Source organism: Diprion similis, chromosome 2 (genome assembly GCF_021155765.1).
Source record: "Diprion similis isolate iyDipSimi1 chromosome 2, iyDipSimi1.1, whole genome shotgun sequence".
Lineage (NCBI taxonomy): Eukaryota > Metazoa > Arthropoda > Insecta > Hymenoptera > Diprionidae > Diprion > Diprion similis.
In genome coordinates, this window is record NC_060106.1 from 2238442 (window position 1) to 2255933 (window position 17492).

At 37.2% G+C, this 17492-nt stretch overlaps 1 protein-coding gene across 1 annotated transcript in view; it reads right to left on the minus strand.

Moving 5' to 3' along the window:
* LOC124415984 (sialin) overlaps positions 1-17492 on the minus strand; it is a 63417-nt gene that overhangs the window by 31848 nt on the left and 14077 nt on the right. The window contains exons 3-5 of the mRNA XM_046896776.1: positions 10567-10838; positions 9926-10186; positions 7104-7188 (exon numbers count right to left, since the gene is read on the minus strand). Coding sequence (XP_046752732.1) covers positions 7104-7188; positions 9926-10186; positions 10567-10838 — 618 coding nt within the window. The remainder of the gene's footprint in view (positions 1-7103; positions 7189-9925; positions 10187-10566; positions 10839-17492) is intronic.

A 17492-nucleotide genomic window follows, 5' to 3' on the forward strand; every position in this document is an offset into this window, starting at 1 on the left:
TTACTCCCACCCGCAGTCTGAATTCGCCACAAAAAATTCTCGGCTCAACCTCCAAATAAGTCCGCTCGCCCACTCGACGAATTGACGACATTGACTTGACTTTATTATATTATTCTTATCAAATTCTGTTTGAACAGTAAGTCTGCATTATGCACAATGTATGCGCTATGGACTGCATTATGTATTATAAATTGGATTTCTCATTAATAATAAAATAACTACTCTCTATAAAAAAAAGAATTGCTCTCTACTTTAAAATTTCAAATGCTCAAGTACATACGAAGAATGACATTATTTGATATTAAAGAATGATATTATTTTTTGACAAGAATTGCTGAATATTTTTGTGTTACCTTTTTTAAGATAATTACATTTTTTTATTAATAAATTTAAATTTAAAAAAAAGTATAAATACTAATAGGTGTTAACAATAGATTAATTCATTACTATACTATTATTCAAAGCATAAATTGAGACCAAAACACAGTTTCCACGGGCGGACTTATTTAGAAGTTCGCCCCCGATTTTGAGATGTGCGACGATGCGTGACGATGCGTGATGTAGTGGGGGCAACTCTCGAGCAAAGATTAGGGGAAGCGGACTTATTTGGAGAGGGCTTATTCGGAGGTTGCACTGTATTCCAATTCGTTATTCCGCGCGTAATATTATGTCTTATGCAAACACAGGTTTCAATGACGTACTTTCATAATAGTTACACTTGAAACTCAGTTTGATTATCGCGAAAAAGTCAAGAATAATTCTATTCCTGATAATAATGATTTGCATGTATGGCTCCTCTCGTCATTTGTGCCTTCGGATATCGTAGAATAACAAAAATTAAAACTCAAACTACTTCTTTGTCAATTTTCTAATGCATACACTTTTTATTGTAAACCACATGCCTTCCTGGGGTAAGGGGGTCTTGGAAATTTCTACGACAGACGATATGGGGGGGGGGGGGAGGTTAAGAGTGTTGAACATAGAGCTGCGTAGTTTTTGAACAGCCCCTACAAGAGTCACGGTCAACACGAATTTTGAGTCTGGGTCATAGATATCAAATTTTTATTTTTTTCACATAAGTGATGAGAAAAAATAGTTTTATTCATTGTGAGCCGCGCTTATGGAGCCCTGGTTTGGGCGTAATGTCTACGTTAAATCTTATGGAGAAAATTTAGTTAAAGCGGTTGACACCGATAATAGTGGGCGTACATCCATAAGATTACAGTAGGACCCCAATTAATCGGGCTGCTCGGGACCGAAGAATCCACGGATAAGTGATATCACGGTTAACACAAATTGTAAATCATTTTTTTATGTCTAACAGTGTACATAATTCCTGAATATTACGTGACAATTATTATTCAATGACTAGGTATTATGTGCATATATTAGCATATAAACAAGCTAACTCCATACTTTGATATACAGTGTGTCAATTAAGTCCCGGAACAGCTGAATATCTTCTCGGAGACAGTGTTTCTGAAAAATGGACAATTCTATAGCAAAATTCGACTAAGAATTCAATGGTGACCTTAAAATTGATTTTGAACTTAACCTTCCAGGTCATTTCAAGGTCGCCTTTTTTTTAAATTTCAACTCTCTTTTTTGCCACTAGCAATCGATAGAACGTAAAATTTTACGTTCAGATATATATTCAAAACATAGAAAACGTGTGACCTCGCAGGTCATTTAAGGAGACATGTCAGTGAAACTCTAAATTTTTTCGATTTGCTTGAAGCTGGAACTCATAATAAAGCTCTATAAAACAATTGGTTTTCACTCGATTCCAATCAGTTACGTCCCACATCTGTCCAGAATAACGTCAAAAAGCGATGTTTTTCGTAAAGCTCCTTACGTTACAATTCTCATTGGAAAAAACTAAAAAAATGTGTAGAGTGTAAAGAACAAAAGTTACCATGCAAATTGCAATTTTCACTAAAATTCACAAAAATTGTCAATTGCCAATTATTGGAACAATTAGGTGGTAACTTGTCGCATTGCAATTTCCATGGTAACTTTTGTTCTCTACGCTCCTCTAATGGCTGCGGAATTTTGTCAAAGTTTTTCGATGCGAATCGTAACGCAATTTCCTTTTCGAAAAACATCACTTTTATGTGTATAATTTTTATGACGTTATTTTAAATAATAACTGGACACATGTAGAACGTAACTGATTGGAACCGAGTGAAAATCACTTAATTGCTTTATGGAGCTTTGTTATGAGTTCAAGTTTTGAGCAAACCGAAAAAGTTTGAAGTTTGTCTCGACGTGTACCCTCAAATGGCCTGCAAGGTCAAGCGGTTTCTATGTTTTGAATATATATCTGAACGTAAAATTTTTCGCTCTGTCGATTACCAGTGTCAAAAAAGAAAAATGCCATTTGAAAAAAAGTTGACCTTGAAATGACCTTGAATGTCAAGTTCAAGGTCAAATTTAAGGTCACCATCGCATTCTTCGTTGAATTTCACTGAAGAATTGTCCATAACCTTTTCCAGAAGTACTGTCCCCGAGAAGATATTCAGCCGTTCTGGGACTTAATTGACACCCTGTATATATGTAAATAATCAGTTAATTTTTTTTTTTTTTTGGCTTTTCCTTTGGTTTTCTTCTACCACATGTTTCATTTGTCAAAGATGCAAATAGTCGAGTAAATGGCTGGGAACTTGATGTACGAAATAGTTCAGTACGACTGTATCTGGTTGGTCACGCGAAGTGCGGAGGCGCTTAAGAGGACCACGGTTCAGGAGGGTGGCTACACACCTTGCGGGGCAGGCAGTAAGGGAGGGTAAAGCTATGCTTATACACAGGCTCCTCCGGTGGTTGCCAACCGCGAAAAATTAAAAATTTCTGTCATTCAAGTAAATAAAAATGGCGTATTGTGTACACAGCACTCAAGATCGACACGCAAAGGTGATACTGAGTATCGTTTCAAATATAGTTGATAATTGGTCTACATTTGCGGGTTTTATTACAGGTAATGAGTCAAACGGTGCCGTGATTAGGTCACCTGGTGATTACAAATCACACATGAATAAAAATGGAATTTACAGGGTAGAAGCAGAATTAGCTACAGCTGCGGAAATTTTGGATATATGTTTAATCGTGTATTGCGGAGAACAAATTCGTCCACACCAAATCGGATCCCAAGATGAAAGACAATTCTCGCTACACCTCACCGGCGACGGAGACAGTGGACACTTTGATGTCTTGCAGAACCAAAATAAAATTCAGATAGTGAGTAATAAGTATCAAAAGTAACAAGCAAATGATAGTAAATATATATATATATTAGGGTGATTCAAATGAATTTTTTTTTTTCGAAAAAAAGTGGTAGTGAAAAAACGATTTGAAATGACGAAAAAATAATGCCTGCACGCGGAAAAAATTCTTACTCAAGATTTAGAGGTCGCGCAAGTCGATTTTATGTATTTATTTAAGGTTTTTTTTCGTAAAATTTAGACAATATCATAATTGCCAGTGTAAATATATATTTTACGAAAAAACCACTTATCTTGTTCTTTGTTCTTGTTCTTGTTAAATTTGACATAATCCAGTATTTTATGAGATATTTCTCGGAAACGCATTTTTTTAAAAGAAATAAATTAAACTTACCGAATATATTTGTACCCTTCAAAAAAATCGAAAAATCGAAAAAAAAAGAAAATTGAATCTTAAAGTTTGTACTTTCTTCACAGTGTTTTTTAGACAACTTTAGACAAAATTAGGCAAATTTAGACAAAATTAGATCTCTTTACTTTTAAAAGTAGATCGAGACTTTCTTCACAGTGTTTTTTAGACAACTTTAGACAAAATTAGACAAATTTAGACAAAATTAGATCTCTTTACTTTTAAAAGTAGATCGAGATCTAATTTTGTCTAAATTTGTCTAATTTTGTCTAAAGTTGTCTAAAAAACACTGTGAAGAAAGTACAAACTTTAAGATTCAATTTTCTTTTGTTTTCGATTTTTCGATTTTTTTGAAGGGTACAAATATATTCGGTAAGTTTAATTTATTTCTTTTAAAAAAATGCGTTTCCGAGAAATATCTCATAAAATACTGGATTATGTCAAATTTAACAAGAACAAGAACAAAGAACAAGATAAGTGGTTTTTCCGTAAAATATATATTTACACTGGCAATTATGATATTATCTAAATTTTACGAAAAAAAACCTTAAATAAATACATAAAATCGACTTGCGCGACCTCTAAATCTTGAGTAAGAATTTTTTCCGCGTGCAGGCATTATTTTTTCGTCATTTCAAATCGTTTTTTCACTACCACTTTTTTTCGAAAAAAAAAAAATTCATTTGAATCACCCTAATATATATATATATCACCAAACAGTCAAAAGGACAACCAGGATTTACGTTGACAATGGAGAAAGGAGGAGTTTCAATCAGCAGACAAGGCGATGGAGACGATGGATGGTCAGACGTATCACAAAAGAAAAAGGAAAATAAAATTATAAGTGCGAATAACCAAATAAGTCATAGAATAATATTAACAAACATCGTATAACCAAGCAAGAGGACGACCAGTATCTATGTTGACCACAAGAGAAAGAGGTGTTTTGCGGAGTGAATAGCAACGCAAATATAGAGAAGAAATAATATAAAGAAGGTGATTTTGGAGAATAACAGGCAGAGTGGTAGCAAAAATAATTCAGCAATGGTGAGTGGTAGCCACAATAATTCAGCGAAGGGTGTAGAAGAATTAGAAGAATCGATTGTGATTATTGATTTGGAAAATAAATCAAGAGGACGACCAACCAATCATACTGGCAAGTATGTCAGCAAAGTAATGAAACAGAACTCGAGGAGAGTGAAGAAATATCAAGTCAAGGAGATAGATCGATATCAATGGAGAAGGAACACCAATTTTCAACCGACGAACAGAAGCTTAGATTCATGAAGAAAAGAAAAGTAATTGAATGTCATCAAATCAGCATAAATGAATTCACCTGTCTAATAGACAATGTATAAGGAAATAGTGAGGCGCGAAGCACGCAGGGGCTGAGCCCCTAGTTATTTATAATATTAACATCGAAATATATGATTATCGATGTCAAAATGTGGTAAGCGGGCAATTCAGTTTTCAATAGCTGCTATCCCTGACGCGTTCATACGAGACTCGAGACGTAAACAAACGTTGCGGTGTGTTAGTGCTGATGAGCATCTGCAGCGACATTGCCGGGTCGGTGGCGTGACACATAGCTATCAGTTGAAATAATCACAAAATGCTATTTTATTTTTTAAATATCTCAATAACTATACAGACGAAATGTTTCGGTGTGCAAAAAATTTCTTCCCGAACATGTATAGAATCTTTCCGTACTATTTTCATTAAATTCTTATGATTTTTATGGAAGTTATGGAGCATAGTTATGATACATTGCATGGTTTTTCTATAGTTGCCGTGTATAAGGGTCCAAATTCAACATTCAATTACAGGACACCTATGCATCCGATCGACTTAAAATTTTGCACAAAAATAGGTTTACTATTGACACATATACACAAAAAATTTCAATTAATTCTTATCAATTTGGCGAGTGGAGCCAACCTCCTCAATCCCCTTCCGCCTGAGTCAACCCCGCTGCATCGAAGTTCTACTGTACATGTAAAATTGCCAGAGCGCTTCGATCGTTTCGGCTATCCCCTCCAATCGGCGGCTCACAGCGAATAAGATAAAGTTTGCTTTTGTAGAAACCCGAACGATATTTCGGATTTTAAGAAAAATTATCTACTTTCTCAAACATTTTTTTAAATAACAATTAGATAAACTTCAGTTTCGTATTTGAATCTCTTTTATTCAAAAATTTAAATACGAAACTAAAGTTTGCTTAATTAAATTAAATCACTTTCATAGAAAAATTCAAATGCGAAACTGAAGTTTGTTCAATTGTTACTTACAATACCTGATTGAGAAAGTAGGTGATTTTTTTTAACATCCGAAACTTCGGTCGGATTTCTAAGAAAGAAAACTATTTCTAATAAAACTGTTTTTTGTTTTATTAGTTACGTGAAAGAAATCAAATTTTGACATGTAGGACCTAGACTCAAAATTTGTGTTGACTAGTGTTATTTATCAACGTAAAAAAGAGAAAAGAAAACTTTGCAAGTAATAAATTACGATTTTGGTTATTATTCAAGTATAGAATTAAAATTTACTCATTAAATAATATAAATATAAACTCAAAAAAAAAATAAAAAAAATAGATTTTGGTTGACCAGGATAATGAGTGAGATAGCTGAAGATCACAGTGCATAAAGCGTATTATTACTATCAATTTCAGTGAATTTCATGTACTCTAATCTTTTCATTATGAATCCTAGAATGCAAAAAAATAATCGGTTTGGTAAGACCATTTTGAATAAATTAATTATTTTCTTTTTAGTCTACATTTTGTAAAAAATTAATAGTATCGATGTAGTAGATTGACAAAAAAAAAAAAAAAATACTTAGAATGTTTGTACTAGGGTGTTTCAAAAGTGTGTACTCTACGCTTTAGTAATTGGAATATACGCACATATAGATACGGGTGAGAAAGTTAGAATACGAATCAGCATTCAGCACAGCAACCAGTAAGTAGAGTGCAAAGAATAGGTGATAGATGAGTTTACTCTAATTGGATTTGATTATTTATAAAATAAACTATATGTAACCTTTTGAAAAAGTAATTTTAAGAATGTAATATTGCAGTAAAAAACTTCATAAACCACCATTAAGCTCTTCACTGCTTTTGTTCGTATTTTTTAAGTGTACTTATAACACCCACGAATAATTTCCATGGCCTGGTGATAGGTAAGTCGTTACGTACCTACGTTTATATTTTGCTCACGTCCGTGACTTCAAACTCCAAATTGCCCCTTACTTACTGAAAATATTTTGGCCTTGTTTAGATTTTGATTAAAAAGGATTTCTCGAAATTTGGAGGCCCCCTAGGACCAGAGGCCCAGGGTAAGTCGCCCCCTTAGCCCCCCTTCAGTCGGCCACTTCATAAGGTCAAAATTGCGGTACGCTGGTGTGGGAGTGGGTATGTGATGATAAATTCCATGAGATGAAATGCGAGATATTCAAAAATTGAGTTCTCAACTTACCAAGGTAAGAGCTGACGAACTTGCTTCTCTCACCAAAGGGAATCCATTTAGCTGTCATATTGTGCATGGCGGGCCAAGCTGCACCCTGCGCGAAAAAATGGAGGATACAAAACTAATTCTTCCGAGTTATACTATTTCTATCGAATTGATTTCTGTTCTCCTTTGGTAGGTTATCAAGTACAAATACTGTATTTCCTTCGAATGGAGCCCCTCTGAATAGGGCCGCTTCTCGTAATCCTTACTCCAGCGCTTCCCCACTACTTTTTGTTTACAAGTGTTTGGACAATTACCTCTGTAGAAGAACGCTATTGGAAAACACTTCGCACCACTTATTGATGATATATCATATAATTTTTAACATATTTTGTAAAAGATTTTCCTATTCATACACTTGTATTCAGAATCGCATTGAATAACTTAAATTAATTCATTGATAAATAATTCTGAAGACTCTGACGTTGGAACTTGCACGCCAACGAATGCAAATAATTTTATATGTTTTTCATTTAAGACGAGTCATTTTTATTCTATGAATACACGAAAATGCAACTAACATAGAATTGTATTGATACTTTCGTGAGATCAATACAAAATAGATCGTCTTTCAATCGTATTCACTGGAGCTCTGACAATATATGGAAAGCGTCAAATAAATCTGTAGAATTCTTAGTTTCGTCCGATATACGCATTTCGTTCCTCTCAGCGCAGCGATATGCCTCTCAAAATCATTCAACTTTCATGTCGCTCTCGCTTGCGCGATGATTTTTTAATCGATATAAACTTTTCATTCAATATTTTTTATCTACCATCAATCAAGTGAAAAAGAACTGTCACCTCAAAAATAATATGCAATTTCGAGAAGACACGCGGCCCTACTCAGAGGTGAGGCCGGCGGCCGAATCGAGTTGTGCACGAGCTAAAGTTTATTCTCACTATACAGCACCGGCCATCACCTAACGACAACGGAACGTACCGGCATCGGTACGATAATTTCAAGGTTGATCCACACTGTACGGCACGGACCGTCACATAACGGCAACGGAACGTACCGGTACCGGTACGATAAAACTTTTTACCATGGGTTTCAATAGGACTGTTCACTAGGGTGGCCCAAAGAAAAAAAAAAATTTTCCGTTTGTTTAGTTATCGTGAAAATATCGTTCAAGATGATGAAAAACAAATTCTGTGAAAATTTGAGCTCTTAATATTAATATTATGAGGTGCTCCACCGCGATTTTCGATTTCCCAAATTTTTAAATAAGACGGGAAATTTTTTTTTTTTTATTTGGAATTTTATTGCGTTCTAACGAATAAGCGAGTCGTAGAAATCAATACATATTCTTGTAGGAATTTGAACGATCTACAAAAAAGGTCTGATGTGATTTTTCGCCAAGTCGACTGGTTTGAAAGTTATTCAAGGTTAAAGTTTAACCTCAAACGGTATACGAAATAATGGCTCAGAAACATAAAAAATCATATTTTTCGTGAAGTTCATCAAGTGTTCTTTGCCAAAACATCAAAGTTTTCACGAAATACTAATAATTTCGATGTCTTACCGAAGAACATTCGATGAACTTCACGAAAAATATGTTTTATGTTTTTGAGCCATTATTTCGTATACTCAAACTTTCACAGAATTTGTCTTTCATCATCATGAACGATATTTTCACGGTAACAAGTGAAAAAGAATTTTTTTTTGGTCTACTCTGCTGTACACACTAACCTCGAACGACCTGCACGTTCCGTCAACGGCACGGAACGGCTCCGGCCGACATTGCCGTAGAGAATGTTTTGACGGTCCGCTACCGTACGTCCTTGTACTTGTCCGCCAGTCTGAACACGAAAACAGAACAAGACGGACGACACAGAGCCAAAATGGATCAAGAAAAATGTATTGCAAAAGTAAAACCGTGCAAGGCATTGTACGTAACGAACCACTCGAGGTATCGCGATACTATATAACAGAAATAATTGTTATTTTTAACAAAAATTATTAAGAAATTGTGTCTTGCAATTCCATACGTTTTTTCGACTTCTTGTTTTCGTCTTTGTCTAGAATTAAGGCTATCAGAGCTGGTTCATCGGCACTCCACTATTGCTTCGTTACGACTGCTGAATGTTAACCGAAGGATAATTGCTGGTGAAATTTGAACATATGCGTAACATTATCGTTCTGATGTCGGTACGTTCCGTTGCCGATACGTGACGGTCCACGCCGTACAGTGTTGATCAACCTTTACATGTGTGTTCAGATTGCACCGGCAATTATCCGTCAGTTAACATTCAGTAGTCGTAATGAACCAATTATGGGGCGACAATGAACTGGCACTCACAGCCTTACTTCTAGACGACAACTAGTCACACAGTCGAAAAAACGTGTCGAATCGCAAGACGTAAGTTTGTAACAATTCTTGTTAGAAATATAATTCATCATACCTGGCTGGTTTATTTCTTTTGCAATTGCTCTCTAATCATTTTCCTCAACTTCAGTATCGCTATACCTCGAGTGGCTCATTACGTATAATGCCACGCACGATTTTAAGATTTCAATTCTTATTCTCTGATCCAATTTGGCTCCGTTCTGACTGTCTTGTGCCGTTTTCGTGTTCAGACTGGCGGACAAGCTCTGAAACGTACCGTAGCAAGCCGTCAAAACATTCTTTGTGGTAATTTTGGCGGAAGCCGTTCCGTTCCGTTGCCGTTACGTGAAGGTCCGTGCCATTTAGTGTGAATTAACTTTAATTGGCGAAAGTAATTTCCAATAATTATGTCCCCCTCACCGCCCTTCGAGCAGCCCTATTCAGAAAGAATACTGTACATACTGCAAGCGCTCCCTGTAGAACTCTTATAAACACGAAGGCGTACAGATGATATCGCGCGAAAAGTGGTATAAAGAAGCCCAATAATGCAGGAATGAAATTAGCTAAGCCAAAGACTAGCTTCGTTCCGTAACGACGCGCTAAGACGCCACCAGGAAGTTGCATAGCCCAGTGCATCCAATAATATCCTCCAAGAGCTAGGCCTTGTTCGTACTCGTTCCAGGAAAATCGATCAGGGTACTCAGTGTGATTTATTGATGAACCCTGAAACATTTTATCAACAATTTTCGTCGGAAGTGGCTACTACGAAGTTATTTTACTTTGTCTGCGTAAGATAGATAAAATAGGAATAGTTAAATAGCAATCGAATTTTCTTCGACATATGACACGGTGTTCAAAGCATATTCTTAGTTGTATTGGAAGAACAAAATAGAAATTGACATATGCAGACATGTCTTTCACGGACTAACGAAAAATCGAATTCAAATTGGTCTCAAATTTGTCATAAAGATAGAAAATAAGTCCAACGGGTGGATAGACTTTGAAAAATTTGATTAAAATGACCCACTTTCATATCATGAATATTTTCCGATTTTTTCTTTAACTGAGAATATATCACAAAATAAAAATGATAAATCACCTACGGTTTTCTGGCTCTCTGCAAGTCCCAACGATGGTATAACGGTATTCTCTTCAACATCCGTTGGGGATGATGTGTTGACCGACAGGTCAGAAAGATTTGGCCTTATTGTTGGCGGTATGTCTTGTGTGCATTGTGCAGTCACTACAAATTCGGGCCGGGGTGCGACCATGGCTACAATGGTCAGACTCAAGTTGATTCTCAATATGTAGTCAATGGCAAATCCACAGAAGCTAAGGTACCATAGTACATCTCGACAAGATAACCATTCGTTTCCTTGAAAAAGCAAAATCAGCGAAAATCAGTCAGTAATATATTCCCGGTAAACATTCTTGACGCATTCATATCACTGTGATAATGTGACACTGATCCAGAGTTGTGATTGTTCTGTAACATTGTGACAACACGCAACAAACACAAATCTACATGAATCTCATGTCACATGATGCTCTTTTTGTGCGTTTCACTAATTTGTTGTAGTTCCTACTTAACACAGACATCGCGGTGGAATTTACTCAGGAAAGCAAAAATTATATTGTATGAAATTGACATTATACATTACTATTTTTGTGATTTACACAAGTTTTATCTAACTATTGCATAACATAGAGATCGTAGTGTTATACAGGCAGAAAGGCACAATTTTCATATCATATTCACGTCACACATTATAGTCCAGTCAATAGAGACGAAAATCATTTCAAATAAAGCTGTAACCGTCGAACTACCGACGTACATTGACGCGGTCTTTCTTCGACATCGAGTTGCGCAGTTTGCGGATGCTCAAAAGTAAACCAGGATTCGTTATTGCAACTCGGGTTGGTGCGTTTGGTGGGATGTTTGTTTAAAATACAATCTCTGTTTCCTTTTATGAGAAATGCAGTACGCATCGTCAGTAATAGATTTACAAACCGGTGCCTTATATTCGGCAAATACCGAGATTATAGAAACAATGCGATCAGTATTACTTTTATAAATCGAACGGTGCTTTTCACTTAGGGTAAATAATGTAATAGGTTGGCATCACCTCACTCAACACGGACACTCCATAAGTATCACTCAGTGCATGTGCCTCACCATGGTCAGTGATGTGTATTTAATTCAAGACACCCAGGATGCATGGCTCAGTAGGCCTGCCCTAGGATGGTGAGTGGGGTGTGCACCTTAGCTTGGTCGCGCCTAGCATTACGGGTGGCGGTCGGCCGGCTGGCATATATAATGTGTGAGGTTTTCTTGAAGCGTTTGGCTTATGAGAAGATCCTTTTAGTATGAGTGTATTTGCCTTTTAACGGAAAACATGTCAAGAATAAAATAATTCAGGGACTTCCTCTTACAAGGGGAGGCTAGAACTCGCCCTCACAGATTTGATCGATATTCAAGATACGTGTAGTATATCAATCGCACTTCAACAGGTGCAAGCGATAGGACCCACTTTTCAACCGTTCTTAAGAATATCGATTCTGAATGTTGCGGACGGAGCACGTGGCGCAGCGAGCTTGCGCTCGGGTTTGTTCTTTTTATCACCTCTCATGCACGATAACGAGATTCTCATTGCAAACATTCTGTACTGTATTGTTGTTTATTCGGCTCATCTACAATCAAATATGTATATTTACAAACGCTATCATGCTGGATCTAACGAAGAGAAATGTTGGAACGGGAAAGACATTTTTTACGGAAGATTGTGAGAAAATTATACACGACAAATTTATTTAATGTATGTACTAATTCACCGCTTGTATTTTAGTTGGAATTAATTCAAACTCATCATCGTGAAGTACTGCATATATATATGCAGGAGAAAGTGAAGTCAAGTTAAGTAATTAACTTCACTTTCTCCTACGCTAAATACCACCCTGATTCATTCATGATATATATATATATATATATATATATATATATATATATATATATATATATATATATATATATATATATATACTGTAACGTGGCATTTTAGAATTGCTCGTTACAAGGCTAAAAATCTAAAGGAAACTACCGAAAACGCGTCCCTGGCGGGGTACTCTAAGCAAGCTCGATACGATATACGCGAAAAATACTAGTTACTAATATTTTCTGTATAAATTTTGTAATCCCGCGTTTCGGCGCAAGCTAAACAGGTACCGCAACCATGATCATCGAGGGATCAACACGTTTCTTTGATTCACCGAGGGATCGACAACTACCGATAACTGCAGTTCCAGCTACCGACGAATTCAACTACCGTTTCGTAATCATGAATCTCCAGTACAACTTTGAATGCCTACTTTTTCGGATGCCGTAAGTTCGACATCAAGGGCAGACCGCAGCCTGTCGTCCACCGACTTACCGGCCAGGAGCCGGACCGAACCCAAAACACTACGTCCCAAGTTGATAAAGCCCTCGTTCTGAGGATCGACGCAGCCTTCCTGTCAGTAAGGGCTACAATCAGTGTGAGTCATGGTCCACGGACGATGAGGTGCTGTAAGCCGCCGTGTGACTGCATGGTCTTCGTGATATATCGTGGGCAGTTGGCCACTGCCTAAACGACGGAGCCGGTGGAGGCAAACAATGTGGAGTTGCACTCCATCCGGTAACCTTCCGGAGGTAGCCTACGTACCTGCCTACGAGGAGGGAACCCCCAATGACAGGCAACCTGTACAGTACGACGCAGCAGCCGAAGAAAAATACGTGTGATGCCAACTACGCTCATCTAGCGGTAATCGTCGGCAACGCGTAGCCGATATTCGCCAAAGGGATGACCCAATTATGGTGGGGATTGAGTGACCACCGAAGGGGAAGAAGGACCACCTGACGATACCGGCGAGATCGCTAATCCGGACTCCGAACTCTGCCTATTCTACGCTCAACCCGCCAGGAGACAGCTTCGCTACCACCTCGCTCTCGTTCAGTTAGAAATCCTTCAACTTTCCTTATTCTTCCTCTATCTTCTATTCCTTTTATCGCTATCGCTATCGTCACCTTTTTCTCACCCACTATCGTTTTGATCTTTTAGCTTCACTCCTTCCTCTAGAGTCAATCCTTTCCTTCTCTCGCTTTAGTTTTCTTTGAGTTTACTTTAAAATAAAATCAGTGTTACCTATTATCGCCGCCGACTAAGGTAAGGCTTTCGCCTATGTATCGTACCGTTACGAAGTTGCTCTCTTTCCTATTTCTCGTATCGTATCTTAATTATCGTTTTGGTTGCATCGAATGATGCCAGTATCTTTGTGAATCATGGTCCACGGACATTGAGGTGCTGTAAGCCGCGTGCGACTGCATGATTTCGTTTTGTAATTAATTTCCGAAAACTTATCATGAGCGACCTCGTAACTACCGAATAACTATCTTTTGTATTTCTGAATTTCATTGCTTATCTTTTGTATCTCTGATTTTCTTTGCTTCTCGTAACTTTATGCTAGAATTGCTTGTGTAATTTCTACTGTCTATTGCTATCGTTATCTTTACTTTTATTACTAGTATTGCCTATCGCTTTGTATCGTATCGCTTGTTTTATATTATTTACTTTGTGCATGAAATTTCGTATCGTATATCGAGCTACTTGGAGTACAGCTGAGCGTAGATTAAGCCGCTAAATACTACCGCACCTTTGTTTTCTATCGCTTATTATTTGATTTACATTTCTTGTTGCCTTGTAATATTTTCTTGTTTCCCGAATATCGTATTTCTGTGTTATCTCAAGTTGCTTATTGTAAACAGGTGTATTTAGTGTATTACTTTTACTTTTCAATCCCTTCTCTAAATCTCTCAATCTCGTATAATTTTTGTATTCTCTCTCGTTACTATAATTTCGAATTTCCTTACTAAAATAATATCGTAAATTTGACTGTTGTAAATTATCGATTCACTTGCCGTGAATAATTCTCTCGTATCAGCTACCGATATATATGAATTGTATATGACTGTCGATCTTTCTTGCTAATTGCCGTTTATCGTAATTTCAATATTATTTTTTTGTCACTATCGTTCTAAGCTATCGTCAATTCCGTCAACTACCGATTTTCGCTGAAGTTTCACTCTTGCTTTAATTTAACAAATTAACAATTCTCGTAGTGCCGCTTTTGAAATTTGGGTAAAATCACGTCGCCCAGTGACGTCTAGTTTAAGTAGACTTTTTGTATTATATCGCTTCTCTCGACCTACGATTAATTTCTTTGGTTAACTATCATTTTTGTGCGAATTATCGGTTAGCTTCTTTAATCGAAAATCTTGTAAACTACTCTCGTTGACTAATTATCTTTGCTAACTTTCTGTAACCAATTTGACTAATCTACCGCTTGTGAACTGATCAATAATATATGACTGATTGACTGGTTAATTTACTTAATTCGAGCTTATTTCTTGATTTCTTTATTTCCTTATTTCCGTGACTGTTGTAACTGCCTTTGGATACCGCCACTCTACCAGTTCGTGTAAGTACCTGAGCCTAGCCAGCCATACAACGGGTTCTCTAGTTATTATTAACGTATCGTATCTTTTCCTTTTCTCTAAAAATTGACGCTGAAGCGTCTGGCGCCCAACGAGTAACTTTTCGTATCTTTAAATATCGTATCGAATAATTGGAGAATCGCGCCAAAGTCCTAACGGTAAGTCCTCGTCAGAGGGTAACAGAATTTAGCGTTACAATATATATATATATATATATATATATATATATATATATATATATATATATATATATATATATTGTAACGCTAAATTATATATATATATATAGAAATATATATATATATAGAAGTAGGGAATTTTTCTTGTCTAATATGTATGTATTTATATATTGTGACGTGGTATTTTATACCCCGTCACATGATTTGAATATCGCTCTCCTTATTTTTAGAATGTCGTAAAAAGTAACGAAAACACGTCTGGGGCCAATACTCCAAAAAGAACAACTAATTAATTTCTAAGTGAGACTTAATTATTAAGCTCATTCCTGTCTTTTTTTTATCTTTGTATCGCACTACGAGAACTATCTTCAACGACACCGCTTCGAGGGAACTGAATATCGCGAAGCCGAGGTCACGTACCGGGTCAACAGCCAACTATCGTCAATTGCAACAGATCGGATACCGCAAAGTCAACTTCAGATGGATGCCTACCTAGGTTGCGTACAGGGTCGTGCGTGAAGCACAACGAAGACCTCCGATCATTTAGACGTATCGGCCAGGAGCCGAACCATCGTTACAACGCCACTGCCGCCTGGATGCATCGTAGACGGCGTACAGGGCTGTGCGTCAAAAACACAATCAAGCCTCCCGTCGCGGTACTTATCAGCCTGGAGCTGAACCAGCATAATATCTACTGTCTCGCCTACTATACCGCAGAATCGTAGCTGTCTACAAACCTACGATTATCGAAGGACTGCATCGTGAGGACAAGCCCGAGAAACAGTGGTGGACCACGCCGGACTGATGGTCTTAAGGATGGGAACCCTGCGTGTAAATCATCACCATCAGGAAGGCTCGGAGTACTAGCACTGCATAAGTTGACGACGTACCAATCCCGAATTCTGCAAAGTATCGATACCGCAATAATGTGAGTAGGATCATTCTTCTCGTCGTCGTTCCTAGATCTTCTCGCACACATCGATACCGCAATACCGTGAGGGGTAGACCTTCCCCTCTCGCGAGTACCGCAAGCAGCTGACCATAGCCCTCCCACGTATTACTCGACGGATCGATAATTCTCTACATGACAACGTGGGAGGAGAAGACACCCAGGAATGGACTATCGCCCATCTACACCTGTTGACCCGTACCACGTGACCCTCTGGCCCAATTATCGATCACCGAACACCGGAAAAGGATCACGTGACGAAATCTCGCCGAAAATCGACAGGGATCGTCAGGATCGCCGCTCGTCTCTTCACACTCTACGTCCAGCTAGCGCTAATTACAGACGTGCTTTCGCTACACTCAGTGACACTTTACTATCGCTATTTTCTGCTTACGTATTCTAACGACTCAGTGCTTGCTACTTTCCGCTTTTCGACTACCTGCTTCTCCGCCTATCTCTGTTCTATCTTCGTAAGTGAGGTTTTTTTTCTATCTATTTTGTGAAGCTACGAATTTACTTGCTTTATATCTTTTTCTCTCTTTTCTTACCTATTATCGATTTTCTCTCTTTTATCTCGCAGTTTGCTCTGCGTGAGCCACGTGGGCTCGTATCGTATTCTCTTCTTATCTCTTATCTTATTCTCTCCCTTATTATCGAATATTGCAAGTAATTTCGCGACTGGTTAGTTTTCTATTATTTGTAGTGACTATTATCTATTTCCTTGATTTATCTTGTTTGAATGATTTTCCTGATATCGCTGAATAGCAGCGCCTTACTTATGCTTTCGTAGAATATCTCTGAATACCGTATCTTATTTGAATCTCTGATTTATTGTTCTCAGTAGTGATTGTTAAATCAATTAGCTTATAAAGTCTCTAATTTTGTCTCTTATTTCGTTTCTCGCTATCTAATATCTATTTTCTCTCTGTATCTCTTTTATAATTTCTCAAATATCGTTTCTTTGATTTCTTAATATTTTGCTGATTGGAATATGATCAAATATCTTTTGGATTTAATTATTATCGAATATCTTGGATAAATTATATCGTAAGCGTACCGCGTGCGCGATCTTATATCGCTGCGCGGTATAGCCGTTGTTCTCTTTTGACATTGGAGTATTGTGCCGTACCGAATAACACCTTTTTCACCGCTTTCTTTGCTAATACCGCTGTTACGTAGTTTGTCCGTAGATCTCTAGTTTGTAATATATCGCATTATACTACTCTTCTCTCTATAATACCTGTTCTTGACACGTCAAGATATCTATTTCTTGTTTATCGTAATTATAATATTTCGTCGTATCGCATATATCGCAAGCTAGAACCTACGTATTTCTCTCATTTCTCTTCTAATTTCTACCGTAATTTCTCTTGT